Source organism: Lissotriton helveticus, chromosome 3_1 (assembly GCF_964261635.1).
Source record: "Lissotriton helveticus chromosome 3_1, aLisHel1.1, whole genome shotgun sequence".
NCBI classification, from domain to species: Eukaryota; Metazoa; Chordata; class Amphibia; order Caudata; family Salamandridae; genus Lissotriton; species Lissotriton helveticus.
The window spans coordinates 2,080,302,900-2,080,326,996 of record NC_136061.1 but is presented as its reverse complement, the minus strand read 5'-3'; the positions used below and the strand labels follow the sequence as shown (position 1 = coordinate 2,080,326,996).

Sequence of the window (24,097 nt, the reverse complement as noted above, 5' to 3'; positions counted from 1 at the left end):
TCCAATCCATTTAAGTAGAGTCACTCCAATTGAAACACCAAGGTACGTTGTTGGTCAAGGCATCAATCAAGTTTATTTCATTCTTCTTCCATCAATCAAGATTGGCAGCCAACACGTGTTTCGTCAGGCATTCATATCATGCCTTTTGACTTCTTCAAGGCTGCAAGCCAAGAAGATAGTAATAAGACTCTATTTACAAATCTGCTCTTTAAACACACCTTTGGGTAGTTTAACAAAAAGTAAGATCACCACCTACGTGTAGGTCATAGTGTTAACATGGCTGTGAGTTTAATAACAGAAAAAAGGGAAAGCACCCGAATAAATTAGTGCATACCATGGTGTCTATAATAAACAAGACAGGACCCAAAGTACCAAATCTGTCAATAATATGTAAATTCGAAATGTATTTACCAAAATATAATATCTTTCTGTCGTTAAGGTATCCAATAATATAACCAAAAGTCGGGATCTGAAAAGATAGAAAGCCATCCTAAGTTTTCACTTATACTGCACAGTCTCATAATTCGACGTGTAAATTAATATACTCACTTTAGTGGTATAAGACAAAACGTATATAAATCTCCACTGGTATATGTCCAGGACTTAAGCTCCAGTCTTTCTCACTCGAAACATCATATAATTCCTGAAATAAGATATCCACAATAAAAGTACCCCCTACAGTGATATCGAAATTCAATTTTATCCAAGGAGTAACAGCTGTCTTGTCACTCACCTCGAAAATCTATTATCCACAACTCAATGTAACTTCAATAATCTTCGTGTCAGTTTCAGTTATTCACTGCATTATATCCCGGCAGACACGGGTACGTGTCAGTCTTTCCTTTGGCTATGTAAAGAAGGAGAAAAAAGAGGAAATATACCCTCTTTAGTTTCTATAATTGTAACTAAATTGTAATTGTAAAAACGTACCGCTCGTAATAAGCGTGTACGCTCACTCCGGTCCCCAAATCGGCAACTGGCGTGTATCACAGGCGCCATATTCTTTAAATAACTCTATGCTTAAACACTTTAAACATGGTCGCCATCTTGTAGTGTATAATATGCATTAGTAACCTCCTGCATCTGTCTATTTTAACCGTTTTAGTTGTCAGGAAACATCTATTATGTGTTTCCTACTCGGCAAAACCAAGTGTTTATATCCAATACATTTCTATTAGTGTAGTTCTCAAAACTACATCCGTTAAATTCCTCCCGATATACACCTCAAGCTCGACATGAGTAAACATGTAAATTATATATAAGTTCCAAAGGTTAAATGTAAATCCAATATTTCAATCCTTGAGGGAAATTAAAATTAGAGGATTGTCAAGAAAAAGATTTAATATGTATAAATATAAATACCATGACTGTGTTAACATCTTCACGTGTATTCGAACCCAACCAGTCCTATTAACTCAATCTCGTTCTAGCGCGTAAAGCTACCGATTGCGAGTGCTCACCGGAGTGAAATAGATGTCAAGAGTCTGAATATAAATGAGTTTATGCCTATTGTAAGGTCTGTAATTCCAATATGAGACCAGCAGCAGAGCGAAACAAGAGGACTGCCTCCACATATTCCAGAAACCCGACCCTGGGCATATAGTGTAATAAGTCTGCAAATATAGAGGGGCAGTAGAAGAGTAAACGGAGGAGTGGAAAATGACAGAAAAGCAAATAACATATATGAAAATAATACTTTCCTATATCAATGTCATATGGCATATCTATAGTCTTCAACAGCACATAGTATAATATTAATTGTACCACAAGCATCGGTTTAGCAAATAGAGGTTACAGTATATGGTTATGCATCTCCATTGTTTCTCTTAACACTGCTCACATTACATCATTAACACTATCATTGTATCTGTCAGCATTTTCATTAATCTCCTAAGAAGAATTGCAGTTCTGAATCTAAATTCTTCCTTCTTCAACTGCACGTAAGACCATGATCCATTTTGCTTCTTTGCGTCTAAGTTTCAAGATTCTATTCCCACCTCGTCGGTCTAGTGTCACATGTTCTATCCCATGATATGTGAATTTATGATTAGCAGAGTCATTGCCATTTTGGATAGCATGGGAGGCAATAGGATATCTGGTGTCCCCATTATTTAAAGCACGAAAATGCTCCACCATTCGATCCTTCAATCGTCTTACAGTGCTGCCGACATAAATTTTTCCGCATGTACACGCTATTATGTAAACTACAAAGGTAGTCTCACAATTAATTAATGAATTAATCCTAAAGGTACCTGTGTTGTTGTATTCAAAAGATAATATTTTCCTAGTAGCCCATCTACAAGAACTGCAAAAACCACAATGATAAAAACCTACAGGTCGTGTACGTAACCATTGGTCTGTTAGTAGGGGTTTTATAGGTTTAGGGTAGCTTGGGCTTACCAAATTTGCAATCGTGGTACCCTTACGGAATGTTAAGCTAGGTCTGTCTGTTAGAAATGGTGCAATATCGCTATCTGTTCGCAGTAAGTGCCAATGTTTGTTAAGAATTGCAAAAGGTTTATGACTCCCTGTTCCAAAATTGGTAATCATCCTCACTTTCTGTAAGTTCTCTGTCTTCTCACTCTTATTCTTAGTCTTTAATGTTTCTTCTCTCTTAAGTTTAGAAGCTCTATCTTAAGCTTTACCAATAACCGTATTTTCATAACCTCTATTTTTAAATCTTTTTGTCATATCCTGAATGTTTGGCTTGAAATCAACATCATTGGAGCAATTCCTCCTGGCTCTTAACATCTCACCAAAAGGAATGGCATTAATCTGACTTTTTGGGTGGCAACTATCTGCTCGTAAAAGTGCATTGCAGCTAGTTTCCTTCCGGAACATTCAACTGCATAGTCTGTTATCTTCTACGAATAGTTTGATATCTAAAAAGGTTAGGCGTTTCATATCATAGTGAGTAGTGAATGACATATTTAGACTGTTTGAGTTGAGGTAAGTAAAAAATGTGTTAAGTTCATCAGGGGTACCTCTCCAAATCAGCAAACAATCATCTATATATCGCCCCCAGTAGTAAATATGGTCTATCCAATTCTGGCCCTTTGGGCCCCAGATCAACTCCGCCTCTAAGCGCCCCATAAAGAGGTTCGCGAAGGACGGAGCGAATCTGGAACCCATCGCAGTCCCCATTTTCTGTCTATACCATGTATCTTCAACACGTGTTGGCTGCCAATCTTGATTGATGGAAGAAGAATGAAATAAAATTGATTGATGCCGTGACCAACAACGTACCTTGGTGTTTCAATTGGAGTGACTCTACTTTAATGGATTGGATTCGGATATTACCTGCTGATTGGATAGTTTTGGACATTTATTGAGATTTGGACTGATATTATACTGTTACATACAGATAGTAGATATTAGGAGTGCTCAGCAAAGATCTGTTAAAATTGTTATACCTGGAATTAGAATTCTGGCTTGTAGGGAAGCCGGGTGACCTTTCCTTCTTTGCTTTGAAGCACCACTCTTTACTGTGTGTTTACTATTGAGTGCCATACTCTTGTTGTGCGCTTGATATTATACCTGTCACCTTCTCCAAAAATTGTCACCCCTCTTCTCCATTGGCTGGCTTCCTAAACGGAGGCCAGCCATTGGACGAGAGGGGTGTCTGTCCGTTTAAGCCCCGTCTTTTTGGGATTGAGGGGTGTGTTTTTTCGTTTCTTTCTGCTTTCATTCTCTCCTCTTCCCATTGGCTGGAATTTTACATAGAGAATTGCGGGTTTGTGTAAATCTCTGCACCGTGTGCCTACCACATGGTTCAGGAATTTAGTGCCCCACCCAGACCCCCAACCGGAGACTGCTCAGGGATGGGGGGCCTGCTAGGGGACCCCTAAGTCGCTTTCCAACAGGCTTTCCATGTCAGAAAGGATGACATGGGAAGCCTGTTGGAAATCAACATCATAATTCCAATGGCAGAAACGCCATACGTAAGGGATTATGTGGCGGTTTCCGACTGGCCGATGGGCTCAGGTCGGAAGCCAGCTGGAATGACTGGCCAGTTTAAACTTCCTTTGCCAGTTTTGATTCAGGAGATGCTATAGCATTTGGGATATAAAATATTTTGTTATTCAAGGAATCTTTGTTAAATGATCAGAATTAAATACTATATGAAAAAATTGGAGAGACTATTTTCTCAATAAATTACTTTTTGAAAATGTCTGACTCATGAAACTATATTCTTTAAATAAGTATGTGAATTTTTTCCCCTGCAGACTAGTCGGATATATACCCTAGTGTATTTTTGTGGAGTTGGCATTTGTGTTAGTTTTGATAAAGTGAAAAAATAACCCAAGAAAAATTTCACACCAATTTAGAAGAATAGAGCACATCCTAAAAACCAAATCATTACCAAAACTATAAAAATCCAATCAGGTGAACCAAATATATGTAATTTAAAAATTTCTGTGAAAATAGAACTAAAGAGCACAAGATCCAACTGAGGATATTTGGTCTTACCGGACCGGGACAAAGTCACAAGTTCTAGCCAACTACGATGGAGTGCAAGCCGGCTACAGGGACCCAGTTAGGCCAGCTGAACAAGAGTACCTTAGATCCTGGTTGAGGAGTGTTGCGAGGTCCTGCATCGAGGATGCGTTGCAGAGCCAGGGAGATACGTTGGGGTCTTAGGAGCTGAGGAGCTGTACAGCTGGGATGTGTGGTCCTGCGTAATCGGCTAGGATCCGATTGACAAGGGCCTGCAATGCGAAATCCGGCATTGAGGATGTGTCGTGCAGTTGAGGTGATGTGTTGGTTCCGAAGAGCTGCGATGTGAGAACCTGCATCATTGTTAAGGCTGCTATTGATGAGATATTTTGCAATGGATGGCCTGCATAGGTGAAGCTTCGCACCGCAGCAGTTCAGATGCAGGGGCAAAGTCGATGCGGAGTCCCTGCACTGGAGAACTCTCGCAGCAGAGGCGCTGCATCAGTTCTGGTGGGATTGTGCGCGCAGCAGAGGAGATGCACTGGTTATGCTGGGTCCACTGATGCACTAGTAGAGCACGTTTTGGCCTACTTCCAGGGGTCCAAGACTGAGGTGGCACCACTTGGCAGGGTATGACTCACTTATGGCAGAGTTAGGTGCTGGAATCAAGGTTGCTGGAGTCTTCTGCCCCATAGGCTCTAGTCAGGAGGCCAGCCAACTAGCCCTTGGAGTCACTCTGGGGTCCTGGGTTCAACAGATGCAGGCCAAGTCATTTTCACCTAGGCCAGAGGGCAGCAGGCAGCATATCAGCACAGCAGGGCAGCAGACCTTCAGAGCAGCAGCCCAGCACGGTTGCAGTCCTTTCAAAAGCACAGCAGTCCTTTGTCTTGGCAGAGTATCCACAGGTCCAGACGTTGGTGTCTGGGGTCCAATATTTATACCTGGGCCTTCTATAGAAGTGGGAGAAGATTCTAGAGATTTCCCTTTGAAGTACCCAGGCATCCTGCCTACCCTGTCCTGGCTCCAGACCTATCACAGGGAGTTTACATCCCTTTGTGTGGAGGCAGTACACAGCATATTCAAATGTAAGCAGAGCTGTGCCCAGCTCCGCCCTCCCATCCTGCCAGTGATGGCCCATCCAGCCACATCTAAGCTATCTTTGGTGTGTGACTGTGTAGGAGGAATACACAAAGCCCAACTGTTAGCTACACCCAGTCATATGACCCAGGCACAGGCATTAAATGGCTAAGGCAGAAAAATGCTAACTTTCTAAAAGTGACATTTTCAAAATTGTATTTTGAATTCTGACTTCACTATGAGAGAGGATTTTTCATTACAATTACAAAGGCACCAAACGTGAACTTGTTGTCTCACTTATTAGATATGATGAGATAACTCCAATGTCAGCCTATAGGAGAGGTGGCCCTGGAGTAGTAAAAAATAAATTTAAGAGTGTTTCACTACCAGGACATGTACAACTAAAAAGTACATGACCCACTAATTAAAAAAACTGCACCCTGCCCTCTGGGCTGTCCAGGGCCTACCTTAGGTGGCGTACATGTATTAAAAAGGAAGATTTGGGCCTGGCAAAAGGTTTAATTTGCCAGGTTGACATTGCAGTTCAAGAACTGCACACACATGCTGCAAAGGTAGACCTGATACCTATTTAAAGTACTGGTTAAGTGGGTGGAAGAACCAGTGCTGCAGGCCTACTTATTAGTATTTCAGTTAAGGGTCCTGGGTACATGTAGTAATATTTTATTAGAGATTCATAAGCAAATTAAATATGTCAATTGAGCATAAACCACTTCTCTCCATGTTTTAAAGGTAGAGCAGAAGCACTTTAGCAATGGTTAGCATTGAGAAAGTGTGCAGAGTCCTAAAGCCAGCAAAAACAAAGTCAGCATAACAAGAGGGTTGAAGGCAAAAAGGTAGGGGGGAAAACCACGCCAAGGATGCCAGGTCTTGCATTATCAAGCTGCCCAGATGGAATGAGTGACCATCAAAATGTTGGAGGGGTCCATCCCGGGTGGTGATCCAGGTGTGCCTGAGCCAAGAGGTTCCTTGGTGTTGCAGTCCTTGCCTCTTCAGACACTGCTTAGGGCTCTCATCTGCCATATGCCATAAGGCACCAACAGGATGCACAAGGCCATCAGGGCGTCCTCCCGATCAGACATTTACTATTTAGCCATACACATCAGAATTATTGTCTGAGTATCAATGAATATCTATGATCCTCTGAGGAAAAGAGAAAGCACTAATAAAGATTGTGTCGAGCACCGCCCCAGTAAAAGTCAGCATCTTTGAGGGAGTGAGGTAAGACTTCTCGATGTTGAAGGTTAGGTACACATCATGGAGAAGAGTCATCACCTGCTCAAGATGTTCCCGTACTAGCATCAGGGACTCTGCCTTCACCTAAGTACATGGACTCCTAACCTCTGCAGCAAAGCTACCTTAACCACCAACACTTTTGCAAAGATGATCGGGGCTTTTGTCAGTCCAAACAGGTGGAAAGCAAATTGACAGAGGTATGACTCCTCCATGAACCTCAAGAAGAGTATGTGAGCAGAAAGAATTGGAAGGTGAAAGTAGGTGCCAGGAATCCCTGAACACCAACCAATCTCCTGAGTTCAGGGCCAACAGGACCACACTCAGGGACAGCATCTTTAACTTATCCTACCAGATGAGAAGGTTCAGAATTTGGAGATCCAGAATATGGCTTGGGTCTCTGACCTTCTTGTGGACCAAGAGGTAATAGGAGTAAAGGTCTTTGCCCCCCTCTTCAGGGGGTACCTCCCATATGGCCGCTTGTTCCTAGTTCAGAATAATTTTATTGAGTTTCCAAAAAGTGACATAAAAAGAGAATGCATAAAATCAAGAAATATCAATAAAACCCAATCAATTGATCTGTGCAAATAATGAACGAAACACAATAGGTCAAGAGATGACAATTAGCAAAATAATCAATGAAGGGATAAATAAACTCATGGTAAGGAAAAGAGTGGGGGGAAAGGGGGAGGGGGAAGAGGGTACACATTATATCATCATATAAGGATCATAGAGTTACTATTAACATGTAAGTTGAATATACCGTGTTAGACCTGTCTGGATTTTTTGCGCAGTCCCTCCTCATTATTATTTATTTTGTCCCCTTTTTGCCCCTCATCCCCTTAGTATTTTTGTGTCTACTGACTTTTTGTAGGTGTTGGCCAGGGGGATGGGTGTTCTTTCTCCCCCCTCATAATCTTTTACCTCAGGCCCAGAGGCCTGTTCTGACAGGAAAGTTGGCACCACCTAAAATGGTGGCCACCAACTGCCCTAACTGTCACACACAGAACTTGGCCATAGCCTAACATAGGGCATTCCAGAACCTTCTGGTCCATTCTGGACCACTGAAGGGCAGCCTATATAAGGCGGAATGCGGGGCAGCCATTTTGTCTACCTTAGAGAGTCAGCTGGAGGACAGGCTGTAGCTGAGGGTGGGAAGAGGTTAGACTTAGGGTTGACCTCCTGGATAGGGAAGCTGCCTTACTGAATCACCTCAATATCCCCTCTGGGTTATCTGTCCTGACCCCGTTGTTGAAGGATACTGGAGACCCTGGGCGCCTGTCTAATCCCTTGACTGGAAGAGTAGGGAAGTGACCAGGAGAAGGAGACTGCAGCCCTGAAGAGTGTAGTCCTCTGCCCAGCAAAAGGATCCTAAAGAGATTGGTCCAGCATAAGGATCCTAAAGAGACTGTTCAGCACGAGTCCCAACTGAAGTGGGGCTAATCCTGGTGCCCCCTCCCCTTTGCTCAGCTGTTAATCGGTAGCTGACCGACTTCTGGGAACCCCCCTCTGCGCTACACCCCCACCGTGCCCTCTTGGTACCTGTGGCAGTGGAGCAAGGAGTCGCTCTGCTTAGGAGCCGGCGTGTGAGAGCTGAGGAGCGGAGGCGGCAAGCTGACAGGCCGTTCTGCCCATTACCGGCGTGAGGCGAGTGGCGCCGTGACAGAATAAAGCCTGAAGATCCTAAGGTGAGGAGCGGAGTCCCCGGACTGTTTCCGGGTGGGCGGAGACAAGAAGAGGCGTCCCCTGCACAGCGCGATCTCCGGTGGAGAGACACTCTCTCGACGCGCATGCCCAGTGGAGCCGCCGGGCGGGGTGAGGAGAAGCCGGCGGTGGAGGCGTGAGTAACCCAGCGCTTGCCTGCGCAGCCCAGCCTCGTCTGAGGAAACCCCGGGAACGCGAGCGAGGGGCTAGGCGCCAACAGCGGAGTCGTCCCTTGACCAGGGATTGTTTGGAAATCGAAGATTACTCCACGCCAGCGCCGCGTCCCTAGACCGAGGATTGTTGATAATTGAAGTTTCCCCACGCCAGCGCCGAGTCAGCAGTGTGCTGGGCGTGGAGTGGTGAGATCGGCAAGTTGAACACTTAAGGAGCCCCAAAACAGCAGCGATGCGTGGAGACTGGGAAGGCATCGTCTCCACGCTACAGTAAGGAGAACGTGGGGGTAGTTTCACTCTGACCATTGCCCTCAGTTCTGTAGAACGTGGGGATAGTTTTCTCTAAACAGTGCCTTCAGTTGTGTATAGGAGGGTTAGAGCACCACATCGTTCCTACACTTAATTAAATATGAGGATCTGAGGTAAAGGTACTAGAGTTGTGAAGCTGATAATTTTAGTTAGCAGTCCTGCCGGATCTGTAGTAACTGCCTGACCATATTGAATTGAATTTTCACCATCCTAGAGGGAAGCTGTATCAGCAAAGTTTAACTAGGCATAGAGCTTAATGAGGCGTTCAGCTAATTCTGTATATGTGATGATTTGATACTTTTGAAAGTGCCTTTATTGATTCATTGACAAGTGTATTGTATTGATGAACAGAGTAACATCTCAGGAAGTGGAATATTGATTGGAGGAGAACTGAATGTTGTGCACTGAAGAAATTAATTGATAAGTTGCTAGTAATTCAAATGATATAACTGCTGATTCTAAAGTAACCTGTAATGTTATATGCTATATAAATTTTGAGAACAAAGAGAACATTATTTTTATAAAAACAGTACTTATTTTTCCACATTTTTGGTGTAGCGTTTTCTTTTGTGTGCTATTGCGTGGAATTACTCCTGGGTGGCCTGCAACCTTTACACTATGCCTCTGATATGCTAGTCTTGCCCTAGGCCAGGCTACCCCAGTTCCAACATTTGGTGCCTAGCGGTGGGATTACTGACTTGGTTGCAGCTACTCACTAGTAATTCAACGCAATACACTAAACCTACACCAGGAGTTTTCTCCTTGCGGCCCTCCTAATTTACATTTTTGTTTTTCTAAATTTATTTCTGGTGGTGGGTGGAGGTTGACCCTAGGACACTTTCGGTTTCCTCCTGTGTGAAAAGTTTATACTCTAGCAAAAATGGAGATAAATGCGGAAGAGCTGGATAAATATACTGTGACCCAACTAAAGGACTGGTGTCAGCAGCAAGGTGTGTTTTTCAACAAGGGTGCCAAGAAAGGCGAGCTGCAGACAAGCATACGGGCATGGGTGGAGGCTCATTCCGGGGAGGTACCAGTGTCAGAGGGGAGTGACAGGGACACTGTTGTTGAGACTGCAATGCTGTACCAAGCGGAGGGGGGAAATCTACTGACAGGTTCCAAGACACCTCCCAGGGCGGGCAGCAGCGTCTCGCAGAAGGGTTTAACTGAAGCCGAGCTAGAAGATAGGAGGGAGGAGAGGAGAATGAGGCTGGAGTTAGCTAGGATGGATATGCAAAGGGAGGAAAGGAGGTTAGCTCATGAGCGAACCCTCAAGGAGATGGACCTACAGGTCCTAATACAAAGGCCTCCCACTCCAGACAATGGTGGCAGCGAAAAGAAAGTAGACACCAGGGAATCCAGACCCTACTTACCTAAAGATGTCATCGCTAGTTACACCTCAGGTGATGACATTGCCAAATGGTTAGCCGCCTACGAAGTTTCTTTAAGGGCTCACGGGATCCTAGAAACTCACTGGGGAGGTGGGCTGTACAAATACATGCCACCTGCTGGCAGAGACACTTTGTTGGCTCTGGAGCAGAATGAGCAAACCCACTACCCTGCCATGAAGGTGGCACTGGTGAAAAAGTTTGGACTTACCCCTGAAAGGTACAGACAAAAATTCAGGGGAAGTCACAAAATGAGTAACCAGAATTGGGTAGACTTTCTAGACTACGCCAAGAAAGCTTTAGAGGGTTGGGTCAAGGGCAGCGAGGTGAAGGATTATGAGGGGCTGTACAATCTATTTTTGAAAGAACACCTCCTCGAGAAATGTTTTCCTGAGTTGCGCCAACACATGGTGGACAGCAAGCTGACCGATCCCCGGAAGCTTGCAGAGGAGGCGGACACTTGGGCAAGTACCCGGGTGTCCTCCAAGGGGACTGGAGGGGATTCTCAAAAAGCCGGACAGGGCGCCCCCCAGAAGAAAGAGGGAGGAGATAAAAAGAAGGAGTTCTCCAAAGGTCCCCAAAATAATTTCCAAGGTAAGGGAGCAGGTTTCACCCCTAGGGCAAACCCGCCCAGAAACCCTAATCCTGGCCAAAGCCAGCAGCCAAGGGTTCTCCACTGTTTTGAATGCGGTGGTGTTGGACATTATAAGGGAGATGTCAAATGCCCAAAGAGACCACCCCCTCCCACCGGAGGAAAGTCACCGGGAGTAGCTAGTGTAGCGCTCGGGGAGGAGTTGCCCTTAGATAAGGGGGGTGAGTGGGCGGGTGTCACCTTAGTGTCCCTGGGAGAGCGGGAGATGGTGCCAAAGATCCAGGTGCCCCCAAATACTATCAAGTATGGGCAATGGGTTACCATCAATGGCCAAAGAGGGGAGGCTCTGAGAGATACAGGAGCCAGTATGACTATGGTGAGAAGTCAACTGGTGTCTCCAGAGCAGGTTGTTCCTAATGTACTCCACCCCGCCGCGATGGCTGACGGCAGAATGGGCCACTATCCCGTGGCTGAGGTTCCCTTTGAGTGGGAAGGGGTTGCAGGTTCACTTCGAGTTGCCGTAAGCCCTGCCGTGCCAGTTGATTGTCTGTTGGGGAATGACATGGAGCACAACACTTGGAGAGAGGTGGAATACCGGACGCATTCTGCGATGCTGGGTACACCTGACTGGGCCTGTGTAAGCACACGGTCTGCGACTGCCCGGAGAGGGAGTTCGCCTGGGTTGGAGCCTGGAACAATGGCCCAACCCGCTGCCAAAAAGGGACAGAAACGGAGACAGGGACAGCCTGCTTCGGCTTCCACGCCCCATGAGACAGATCGGCCACCTGCAGTGGTAGGCCAGGAGTCCGTGGAGGGGGAAGTAGACTCTCTGGAGGACTTACCCATCCCTGCTGAATGGCACGTGGAGGGAGGTCCTACCAGAGAAGAATTCTGTAAGGGGCAGAGGGAGTGCCCTACCCTTGAGGGACTGAGGCGTCAGGCCGAAGCCCAGGCAGCAGGTGATGCTACGGGACACCACCATATTTACTGGGAGGATGGCCTCCTCTACAGTGAACCCAAGGTACCTCTACCTGGCTCCTCAAGGGCCTTGGTGGTCCCGCAGCAATACCGAGCCTTTCTGCTGGAATTGGCTCATGCGATACCACTGGCAGGACACTTAGGCCAGGACAAGACCTTTGCACGGCTTGTCCTCCACTTTTACTGGCCTCAGATGAAAGTGGCGTCCAACACATACTGTAGGACATGTGTATCCTGCCAGGCCAGTGGGAAAACAGGGGTGAAGCTAAAGGCTCCTCTGGAACCACTTCCTGTCGTTAGCACCCCCTTTGAAAGGGTGGGCATCGACATTGTAGGGCCATTGGATCCACCAACAACAGCTGGTCACAGGTTCATCCTGGTTCTGGTGGATCATGCCACACGGTACCCAGAGGCCATCCCTCTGAGGACTGTTACTGCACCTGTGGTAGCTAGGGCCCTGATGGGAATCTTTACTAGGGTAGGATTCCCGAAGGAGGTTGTGTCTGACAGGGGGACTAACTTCCTGTCTGCTTACATGCGGACCATGTGGAAGGAGTGTGGGGTGACCTACCGGTTCACCACTCCCTATCACCCCCAGTCCAATGGACTGGTTGAGAGGTTCAATAAGACCCTGAAGGGCATGATAAGAAGTCTGCCAGAGAGCTTACGGAGGAAGTGGGACATCCTCCTACCTTGCTTACTGTTCTCCTACAGAGAGGTGCCACAGAAAGGAGTGGGCTTCAGCCCATTCGAATTGTTGTATGGGCACCCGGTGCGTGGGCCTCTCAGCCTGGTGAAGGAAGGATGGGAGAAGTCTCCCAGAAAACCTCCCCAGGATGTGGTGAGCTACATGTTAGCCTTCAGAAGCCAGATGGCCAAGTTGTGGAAGCAGGCTGCTGACAACTTGGAGGCCAGTCAGGCAGTCATGAAGGAATGGTATGATCAGAATGCTCACCCGGTGGAGTTGGAGCCTGGCCAGAAAGTCTGGGTGATGGAACCTGGAGAGCTAAGTGCCCTTCAGGATCGTTGGACAGGCCCCTTTGAGGTGTTGGAGAAAAAGGGTAAGGCCACTTACTTGGTGGATCTTAAGACCCCGAGGCAGCCCCTACGGGTGCTGCATGCCAATCGCCTCAAACCCCACCATGAGAGGCCAGAGGTCATCCTGATGATGGTGACTGATGGTGCTGAGGAAGCAGAAAGCGAGCCTCTCCCAGACCTCTTTTCATGTCAAGAGAAGGATGGGTCGGTGGAGGGAGTGATTCTCTCCCCGTCTCTCACTCCTGAGCAACGAGAGGATTGTCGACAGGTATTGGGGCAGTACTCTTCACTGTTTTCCCTTGTCCCGGGAAGAACCCACCTGTGTACCCATGATGTGGACACAGGAGACAGCCCTCCAGTGAAATCCAAGACCTATAAGCTGTCGGACAAGGTGAAGGCTAGCATCCATGGCGAAGGTGCCAAGATGTTAGAGCTAGGAGTGATAGAACCGTCCAGCAGCCCTTGGTCCAGTCCGGTGGTGCTAGTCCCAAAAGCCGCCCCACCGGGCACCACACCAGAACTGAGGTTCTGTGTGGATTACCGAGGACTGAACTCAGTTACCAAAACTGATGCTCATCCAATCCCCAGGGCGGATGAGTTAATTGACCGGCTAGGAGCTGCCCAATACCTGAGTACCTTTGACCTCACTTCAGGGTACTGGCAGATCTCCTTGACAGACGGAGCAAAGGAAAGGTCAGCCTTCTCCACGCCTGAGGGACACTTCCAGTTCTGAGTGATGCCCTTTGGGCTCAAGAACGCCCCTGCTACATTTCAGCGACTGGTGAACCAGGTCCTCTCTGGAATGGAGGGTTTCTCGGCTGCTTACCTGGATGACATTGCTGTCTTCAGTAGCAGTTGGGAGGACCACTTGCAACATTTGCAAGCAGTTCTCCAGGCGCTGAAACAAGCTGGTTTGACCATCAAAGCCAGTAAATGCCAGATTGGTCAGGGGTCGGTTGTGTACCTTGGACACTTGGTGGGTAGGGGGTCCGTGCAACCCCTGCAGGCGAAGATTGAGGCAATCATGGCCTGGGAACCCCCCAAGACACAGACTGAGGTCCGAGCTTTCCTGGGCCTCACAGGTTACTACCGTCGCTTTGTGAAGGGGTATGGCACTATTGTAGTGCCCCTCACAGAGCTCACCTCAAGGAAACAACCTCGACGGGTAGTTTGGACAAAGGCTTGTCAGCAAGCCTTTGAAAAGTTGAAGCAGGCAATGTGTGAAGCACCGGTCCTGAAGGCCCCCAATTTCTCCAAGGAGTTTATTGTGCAAACAGATGCATCCGAACATGGCATTGGGGCAGTGTTATCGCAACTAAATGAAGAGGGCCTGGATCAGCCTGTAGTCTTCTTATCCAGGAGACTGCTTCCCCGGGAACAGAAGTGGAGTGCAATTGAGAGGGAAGCTTTTGCGGTGGTGTGGGCTCTGAAGAAGCTGCGGCCATACCTCTTTGGCTCGCACTTCCTGGTTCAGACTGACCACCGCCCCCTTCGTTGGCTGATGCAAATGAAGGGGGAAAATCCCAAGCTGTTGAGGTGGTCCATCTCCCTACAGGGAATGGACTTCCGGGTGGAACATCGGCCTGGAGTGGACCACGCAAATGCAGACGGTCTCTCCAGGTATTTCCGCCTTAGTGAAGAGGACTCCCAAGGGGTTGGGTAGTTCTCCCCACTTTCAGCTTGGGGGGACGCGTGTTAGACCTGTCTGGATTTTTTGCGCAGTCCCTCCTCATTATTATTTATTTTGTCCCCTTTTTGCCCCTCATCCCCTTAGTATTTTTGTGTCTACTGACTTTTTGTAGGTGTTGGCCAGGGGGATGGGTGTTCTTTCTCCCCCCTCATAATCTTTTACCTCAGGCCCAGAGGCCTGTTCTGACAGGAAAGTTGGCACCACCTAAAATGGTGGCCACCAACTGCCCTAACTGTCACACACAGAACTTGGCCATAGCCTAACATAGGGCATTCCAGAACCTTCTGGTCCATTCTGGACCACTGAAGGGCAGCCTATATAAGGCGGAATGCGGGGCAGCCATTTTGTCTACCTTAGAGAGTCAGCTGGAGGACAGGCTGTAGCTGAGGGTGGGAAGAGGTTAGACTTAGGGTTGACCTCCTGGATAGGGAAGCTGCCTTACTGAATCACCTCAATATCCCCTCTGGGTTATCTGTCCTGACCCCGTTGTTGAAGGATACTGGAGACCCTGGGCGCCTGTCTAATCCCTTGACTGGAAGAGTAGGGAAGTGACCAGGAGAAGGAGACTGCAGCCCTGAAGAGTGTAGTCCTCTGCCCAGCAAAAGGATCCTAAAGAGATTGGTCCAGCATAAGGATCCTAAAGAGACTGTTCAGCACGAGTCCCAACTGAAGTGGGGCTAATCCTGGTGCCCCCTCCCCTTTGCTCAGCTGTTAATCGGTAGCTGACCGACTTCTGGGAACCCCCCTCTGCGCTACACCCCCACCGTGCCCTCTTGGTACCTGTGGCAGTGGAGCAAGGAGTCGCTCTGCTTAGGAGCCGGCGTGTGAGAGCTGAGGAGCGGAGGCGGCAAGCTGACAGGCCGTTCTGCCCATTACCGGCGTGAGGCGAGTGGCGCCGTGACAGAATAAAGCCTGAAGATCCTGAGGTGAGGAGCGGAGTCCCCGGACTGTTTCCGGGTGGGCGGAGACAAGAAGAGGCGTCCCCTGCACAGCGCGATCTCCGGTGGAGAGACACTCTCTCGACGCGCATGCCCAGTGGAGCCGCCGGGCGGGGTGAGGAGAAGCCGGCGGTGGAGGCGTGAGTAACCCAGCGCTTGCCTGCGCAGCCCAGCCTCGTCTGAGGAAACCCCGGGAACGCGAGTGAGAGGCTAGGCGCCAACAGCGGAGTCGTCCCTTGACCAGGGATTGTTTGGAAATCGAAGATTACTCCACGCCAGCGCCGCGTCCCTAGACCGAGGATTGTTGATAATTGAAGTTTCCCCACGCCAGCGCCGAGTCAGCAGTGTGCTGGGCGTGGAGTGGTGAGATCGGCAAGTTGAACACTTAAGGAGCCCCAAAACAGCAGCGATGCGTGGAGACTGGGAAGGCATCGTCTCCACGCTACAGTAAGGAGAACGTGGGGGTAGTTTCACTCTGACCATTGCCCTCAGTTCTGTAGAACGTGGGGATAGTTTTCTCTAAACAGTGCCTTCAGTTGTGTATAGGAGGGTTAGAGCACCACATCGTTCCTACACTTAATTAAATATGAGGATCTGAGGTAAAGGTACTAGAGTTGTGAAGCTGATAATTTTAGTTAGCAGTCCTGCCGGATCTGTAGTAACTGCCTGACCATATTGAATTGAATTTTCACCATCCTAGAGGGAAGCTGTATCAGCAAAGTTTAACTAGGCATAGAGCTTAATGAGGCGTTCAGCTAATTCTGTAAATGTGATGATTTGATACTTTTGAAAGTGCCTTTATTGATTCATTGACAAGTGTATTGTATTGATGAACAGAGTAACATCTCAGGAAGTGGAATATTGATTGGAGGAGAACTGAATGTTGTGCACTGAAGAAATTAATTGATAAGTTGCTAGTAATTCAAATGATATAACTGCTGATTCTAAAGTAACCTGTAATGTTATATGCTATATAAATTTTGAGAACAAAGAGAACATTATTTTTATAAAAACAGTACTTATTTTTCCACATTTTTGGTGTAGCGTTTTCTTTTGTGTGCTATTGCGTGGAATTACTCCTGGGTGGCCTGCAACCTTTACACTGTGCCTCTGATATGCTAGTCTTGCCCTAGGCCAGGCTACCCCAGTTCCAACATACAGTAATTGTGAAAATAACACATAGAATTATTGAGAACTAGTGTTTTAACAACAAATAAGAATCAATAGGAGCCCAGAAGGATTGATAGGAAATCTCATTATGATTAACTCCATGTAATGATAATTGGGCACCTCTTCTTGTGAAAATAATCCATGACCACCAAGCATGAACAGAGGGAGAAGAAGCATCTTTCCAACAAAAAGTGATTGATTTTAACGCAGCAGAAATTAAAAAATTAAACAGTTTTGCTTCAGAAACTTGAATTGGATGAGCAAGCACAACTGATTTGCAAACTAACAATTTGTAAGAGAAAACATCCTGAAGAGGTAATATTTTTAACAAAACGTCCCAAACTTCGGACCAAAATTTTGAAATTATATGACATTCAAATAGCATGTGGCGTAAGGACCCAGGATGTAAATTACAGTGCCAACAAACATCGGATGGAAGTAACTGAGCACGATGCAGCCGTAATGGTGTCCATAAGGAATTAAACAAAATATAAGCATTAGTTTGGTAGAGAGACACCGGTAACCACCCAGAAATTCTATTAAGCCAAATAGCTTTCCAAGAGTCATGAGATAATTGAATTCGAAGTTGTGTTCCAAAATGTTGAAATAAGATCAATATTGGTACCTAATGAAGTGGCAAATTGCTCATACAAAATGGAAACAGTACTGGAAGATGCGGAAACAGCGTGGAGATAAATGATCAAATCAGTTGTAACAGTAGTGGGTACACCAGCCGGGAAAGAATCTAAAATTGAGTTACACAGAGATTTATATTTAATTAAATCATTCTTAGGCAACTGAAATTTAGATTGCAAACTGTCAAAAGAAATAAAAGCATTATCACAAAATACATCTTTAAGGTAAAATATGCCCGCTTTAATCCAGGAATTCCAAATATTTATATTTCTATTTAGTTTAATAATAGCACTATGCCACAACGAGACATCCATTGTAGAGCATAAAGGAGAAGCAACATTTACATCTAAATCATTAAAAATTATTCTGGATGATTTGAGTATGGATGAATGGTGCACAACAGGAGATTTACTAGACATTGTGATCCAAGAGGGCAGCAGAAAAGGAGCAACAAGCGATTTTTCTATAACAAACCAAATAGGAGGATTAACAACAGGTGAGACAGTGAACCATAATGTTATGTTATGTTATGTTATGTTATTGATTTTTATTATGCGCACAGCTGCTCCAGCAAAGGAGCGTCCTGGCGCAGTGACAAGGATAAGGAACTTTGTTTCAATATGAATGCTTTGTGATAAAGAAAAGTCAGGAAGGCCAAATCCTGCATTACATTTAGGTATTTTTAACTTTCTATAAGCAATGCGAGGAGGCTTATTATTCCACAGAAATGTGGATAGCAATTTATCAATATCTTTGTAGAATTTTAATGGAAATTGAGTGGGTAGCATAGCAAGGGAATAAAATATTTTAGGAGCAATATTCATTTTTATAGATTCCAATCTACCCCACCATGTGAGATGGAGAGAAGACCATCTAGAAGTTTTATTTTTAACATAATCAAGTATAAAATTACTATTTAATTTTAACGTCGAAGGTAAGGAGGAAGAAAATAAAATACCCAGATATTTCAATTTGTGTTGTTGCCAAACAATATCAGATAAAGGTAACATATCAGGGGTACAAAGAATATGTAAAGGAAAAAATTCTGTTTTATTAACGTTAAGTTTATAGCCTGAGATTGCAGAATATTTGGCAATAATGTCTAATAATGAGGGAAGAGATGAAATTGGATTACTAATGAACAATAAGACATCAGCAGCATATGCTAAAGTTTTAATGGTGACATCTTTAATTGTAATACCTTGAATATCAGTATAGTTACGAATATAAATAAGCAAAGGTTCAATTCCTAGCAAAAATAAAAGTGGTGAGAGGGGGCAGCCCTGTCGTGTGCCTCTAAAAAGGGAGAATTGAGTAGAAATTTGGCCATTGATAAATAAACGAGCAGTAGGAGCAGAATATAATGCAGAAATCATACGAATAAAAGAGGAACCAAAATTAAAGGAAAATAAGGTTCGAAATAAAAATTGCCAATTAATTTTATCAAAGGCTTTTTCTGCGTCCAAAGCCATAACTCCAGCAGGAGCAAAAAGGGTAGGACTTTGTTCAATAACATGTAGTAGGGTTCTAGAGTTATTAGTAGAGTATCTATTTTTCATAAATCCTGATTGATCAGGGTGAATAATAGAATGGAGTACAGGAGCTAATCTAGAGGCAAGGATTTTAGCATATAATTTGCAGTCTTGATTTATTAAGGAGATAGGACGGTAATTGGACACTAGGGTAGGATCTTTATGGGGTTTGGGAAGAACAATAATTAAAGCATCAGCAAAGGAGCCTGAAATGGTGCCAGAGGAGCTAAAGTGTGAAAAAAGCTGAAATAAATAGGGTAAAAGATGAGGCTGGAATTCTTTGTAAAATTCAGCAGGGATACCATCAGGGCCTGGAGATTTATTCTTTTTGAGTGATTGGATAGCTTTCAGAATTTCATCCTTAGTAATGGGCAAGTCCAATCCAGTTCTATCTGAGGGAGAAATTTGTGGTAAATCACATGAAGTCAAAAAGGTATCAATTAATGAATTATCACATAACTCTGGTTTGTTGTATAAGTTTGAATAAAAATCAAGGAACTCTTTAACAATATCATTATGAGACAATGCAATCTTACCCTGAGGACTACGAATTGAAGTAATCTGTGTTTTATCTCTTTTAATGCGTAGGTAATTAGCAAGGAGTTTTCCAAACCTATTGGAATTGAAACGAAATCTAGCACTAGATTTAGCAAGTTGAACCCCAGCTCGTTTACTAAGAATAGAATTAAATTCATAACGGAGTTTTTGTAATTCAGTTGTGTATTGAGGATTAGCAGAAGTAATAAATAACCGTTCAAATTTTGCTATCTGTTTCTCCAAATGTTTAATATTAGCATTAAATAATTTATTCTCATGAGCCAAAATAGAGATTGTAGCACCTCTAATGTAGGCTTTAAAAGAGTCCCATCTATTGATAACAGAAGTAGAGTTTTCTGGATTAAACAAAAAATAGCCTTGAATAGCTTATAATAATTTAGGTTTATTATGCTCATTGAGGGCAATACTAGAGTTCATACGCCATCTGGTTTGCTTAGTGAAATTGGATGAGATATTTAAAACAAAAGAAATTAAAGCATGATCTGATATGGCCGCTTGTTCAATTAAAACATGGACCTGCGCTTCAAGGCTCAAGGCATGAATATGCTCTTAAGAAATGGTGGCAGCCACCAGTGAAGCAGCTGGATCACCAACCACCCACTGTGATAACTTCCTACTGACTAAAAAAATGGGAGACCCACCTCCCCACTGAAAGATGATGTTGTGAGGGTGGAAGTCAGAGTTTGGATTTATTAAAGCCCACAGGGGACTGTGATAACTGGCACTACTGGTGATACTCCTCTGCCTTGAAAGAATCAATACATCTGTTGTGACAGCTGGACAGGCTAAGGCAGCAGATGTTGTTGGGACTGCACATCCTAGAATACCCACTGTATTCTGACACTGTCGGTGAAATTATGGTGCAGGAGAGGCCTGGCTAAAGGTATCAGACCTTAATCAGGGCCACTGGAATTAGGTGATTTCTGCATATAGATTTGGAGTACTTACCACATAATCCATCATCTGCTGCATAATTGGAAGACTTAAACAAAAAAAATTTCTAAGTCAATAAACCTGCTGCCATGCATTTTGCGACTCAGTGGAAGGCTCTTTGCAAAAGCTAACTGACCACCTTTCTATTGCTGATTGCAGTGTTATGGTCTTAAAACTATGCTAATTAAATTAAACCTTTGCCTAAATAGTGTTAATATAAGGCCAGATTCACAAAGAGCTCCAGCAATTGTATTGGGACATTCTCAATGAGAAACTGAAGTGTTAAGATCCCACCACGAGTGCGGAGTTCCATTCACAAATGTGCAGATCCTGCCACGGCTGCAGAGTCTCTGCCACCACTGCAGAGGCTATTTGTGAATCAGGCCCACAGGGTTAAAGAGAGACTCATTAAATAGGAACAGCGCCTCCACAGAACCAGTACTGGACTGCAATATTTCTGCCAAAATGTTAGACCTCTGCAGAAGGCAAAGTCAGTTCCAAGGCGTCCCCTGAAATTCTCACCTGTTGTTTCCACAGGGGCGAGATTCAAGTTCAGAATATAGGTCCCAACTTCCCACACACACCAATGTCAGCCCAACAGTGTCAAAGCTAACACAGTAGATTCGGGGCAAGAAGGGAAACAAAACAAGGAAAGGGAGAAGGGAAGACACGGCATACACACGCATCAGGTATGGATATTTTTGTTGGATGGCCCTTATGTGATTCTTGAACTAGAGATAAGGCTTAATGTATTACCATGAGCATGTAGGATGAAAACAACACTGAGGCCCAATTAATGATGCAATAGGATAACTACCAGTAAAACCCCCTCTTCCACCTAGGTATATCGTTGATAGCAAATAGGGTCAGTGGTATATATCTATATGGAAGATATATGAAATTAGGAGCTACTACTTAGGAAAACAAGATGCAGTAATCAAAAAGGTACACATTATATAACCTAAAAGAGATTCAGTGAGGAATCCAAGTAGGCCCTAACATATTCATATCCAATAAAACCAGGAGAAAAACAAAAAACATATTCTCCCAGAAAGGATAATACAAAAAATATACACAAACATGTGTAGGGCTAATTACTAAGAATATAGTTCAGCTCCTTCAAACTCTGGTGACTAAATAAATATATATGTTTCTTTCTTATAGCCATCAAGTAATGTCAGCGAGGGAACAGAATGTCGATACACTGAGGAGACTGTCTCAGATAAGTACCATGTATGATTCATGCATAGTAAAATACTTGTTGCCACTTAGAAGACAATTGATTCTTTGTGATCAATTTCTTATGTTGTTTTTTATCAGGAAAACATATGAAGGCCACCGCAGCGTCAATCAAACAGCCGTAAATAGGGAAGGTTCTTGAAGGCCTGTGGTGTTGGGTGAACCGCCGTAATTAAGCAAGACTCTGAAAGCACCCGCGGCTTCGGAGAAACTCCGTAATTATAGGATGATTTGAAGACCCCCACGGTGTCGGGTGAAATCAGCAGAGAAGACAGGGTTTGAAGGCCCCCACTGCATTGGGCGAATTCAGAGGCAAGGAACAGGATTCAGTCGAGAGAACTCCAATGGACGTCAGAGCCACCCAGAAGGAAGTCAGGTAAGTTAAGCGAGGTGGGACGGGAAACACACACGCGTCAACTAGAACGTGAAGCACTCTTCCGTCCTCCTCAGCCTCTTTTGTTCCTGTCTCGCTCCATCTTTCGCACACTGGCGACTGGGAGCGGAGCTAGCCCGACATCCCCTACCTTCTGAACAATTGTTATTAAATATGAAACCTCCTTCAAAACTGAGTCAGAGGGTTATGAAAATTGGCATTTTCTAACAACACACCACATAATTGAATTACACTACATAAAACTCCACTACACAAAATACCATTCCACATACCTCCACTCCACAACACACAATTCCACTTCACACACCTCCAATACACTCAACACCACATCATTACTAGCCACATAATATCACTGGACACCATACCACATATTTTCACTACACAAATCCACTCCACAACACACAATTCCACTCCACTCAATTCCTCAATTCAATTAAATTCAACTCACATAATTCCACTACACATCACATGCATACATGGGTAAAGTACGTTGCCTTTTACAATGAAAACAGCTTTAACTCAAGCAAATGCGAGACCTGTTGCATTTCCAGGGCTAGTTTCATTAGGTGGCATTGGTTATCTACTTCGCTTCCTTAGAGGGTGTGATTTCAATTTGCATTAATCCATCTATATTCTCCATTATAGTTTCGGGTTTCGGGTTTCTTGGAGAAAAACAACTACCTCACCTGCTTTGTAAGAGCATCTGACATCTTTTTCCCCACTGTAAAATCGGTGGAGGCATCTGTGTTAATTCCCGTTTCTCTTGGTAAGAATCCATGAATGGGTATGAAGCGAAACGGAAAACAAAAAGTGCGCAGGCAGCGGTCTCGTCTTTGCTTACTCTCTCGTCACCTGCGACAGAAAGAAAGGAATATACAGAATCGCCTTCAGTCACTCAAATTAATAATTTTTTAATGGATTCGAAATTTGATATGGCAGACTGGATCTTGATAATACAAATAATGGATTAATGTATTACAAATTCTAAAAGTGAAGCTTAAATTGGACAACATTTGCAGTCTGCAGGACAAAATATAATGATGTAATGCATGTCAATTATTCCTTAAACTAATTAAAGATATGGCTAACCATAGCTGCTAGAATTCTCCATGCCAATCCATGTAGTAGGCTATTCCATTTTCTGATCATATAATGGAGGAATGACTGTTTGATATTACAAGGGAAATTGTGTGGTTTGCTTTTATAATAACAACAAATAAATCTGGAATTTATATTTGAAATATGTATAAATAACATATACAATTCTTACATTATGAAGAAACCTGGCAATAATAATGTAGTGAATTATGCAATGAGTTTTCTGGTGATGGACTAGGAATTGCTCTAACACAACTAAATTAGAAAAAAATGCTTCTGCAAGTAAGAAAGCAGTATCTTGTTAGTGAATATGACAGATTGTTAATAGAATCTCCTTAACGGTGTATCGTATTTTATGGATGTTTGAGGTCTCGCAACAGTCAGCTTCATCTGTCTGTCGCAGACAGGACTGTATATTATTCTACCTAGAGTGGACTTTGAGTTAGCTCCGTGGTCATGATTGAATGGCTCTGTTGCCCATCTTCTCTTTGTTCTTGTCTTTATTCCACCCATGGGGCATTTCTTCTTTACCCAGGCGTTTGAATGGTTGTGCTGTTTTTTTCCATTGCTGACCATTAATCTAACATTTCTTCTTGTTTTTTGTCTATTAATTTTCATTTAACACTCCATGGGAGTGCACGTTCCACTGCTTGCTCTCTACTCATTGAGAATGCCAGCACTCTGTATCTCTCTTTCCTCATGGTCCTCCAGTCACTGCCTTCCCACTCCCCATGTCCAGACCCTTTTTTGTAGCTTTTTTTTTTTTAAGAAAGCTTTCCAACAGCCTCCCTTCTCGTTTTTCCTCTATGTCTCTGATACCAAGCAGTGTTGTGGCTTGGTGTCAGGCTCTCTGTTCCTTTCTACACTTCTCCTGACTCATTTGCTTCTTCCCTTGTCTTTCCCTCCACTCCCCTACCACTTGCCACTGTTCGCTATTGGGTTTGTCAATGATGGATGCTTTT

At 44.5% G+C, this 24,097-nt stretch overlaps 1 protein-coding gene across 11 annotated transcripts in view; it reads right to left on the bottom strand.

The window, feature by feature from the left end:
* The window catches only part of WDR93 (WD repeat domain 93), a 694,060-nt gene that overhangs the window by 45,483 nt on the left and 624,480 nt on the right, over positions 1-24,097 (bottom strand). For all 11 annotated transcript variants that reach the window (XM_078683212.1, XM_078683218.1, XM_078683219.1 and 8 more), the window contains one exon: positions 22,724-22,889. In XM_078683212.1, the coding sequence (XP_078539338.1) occupies positions 22,724-22,889 (166 nt within the window). The remainder of the gene's footprint in view (positions 1-22,723; positions 22,890-24,097) is intronic.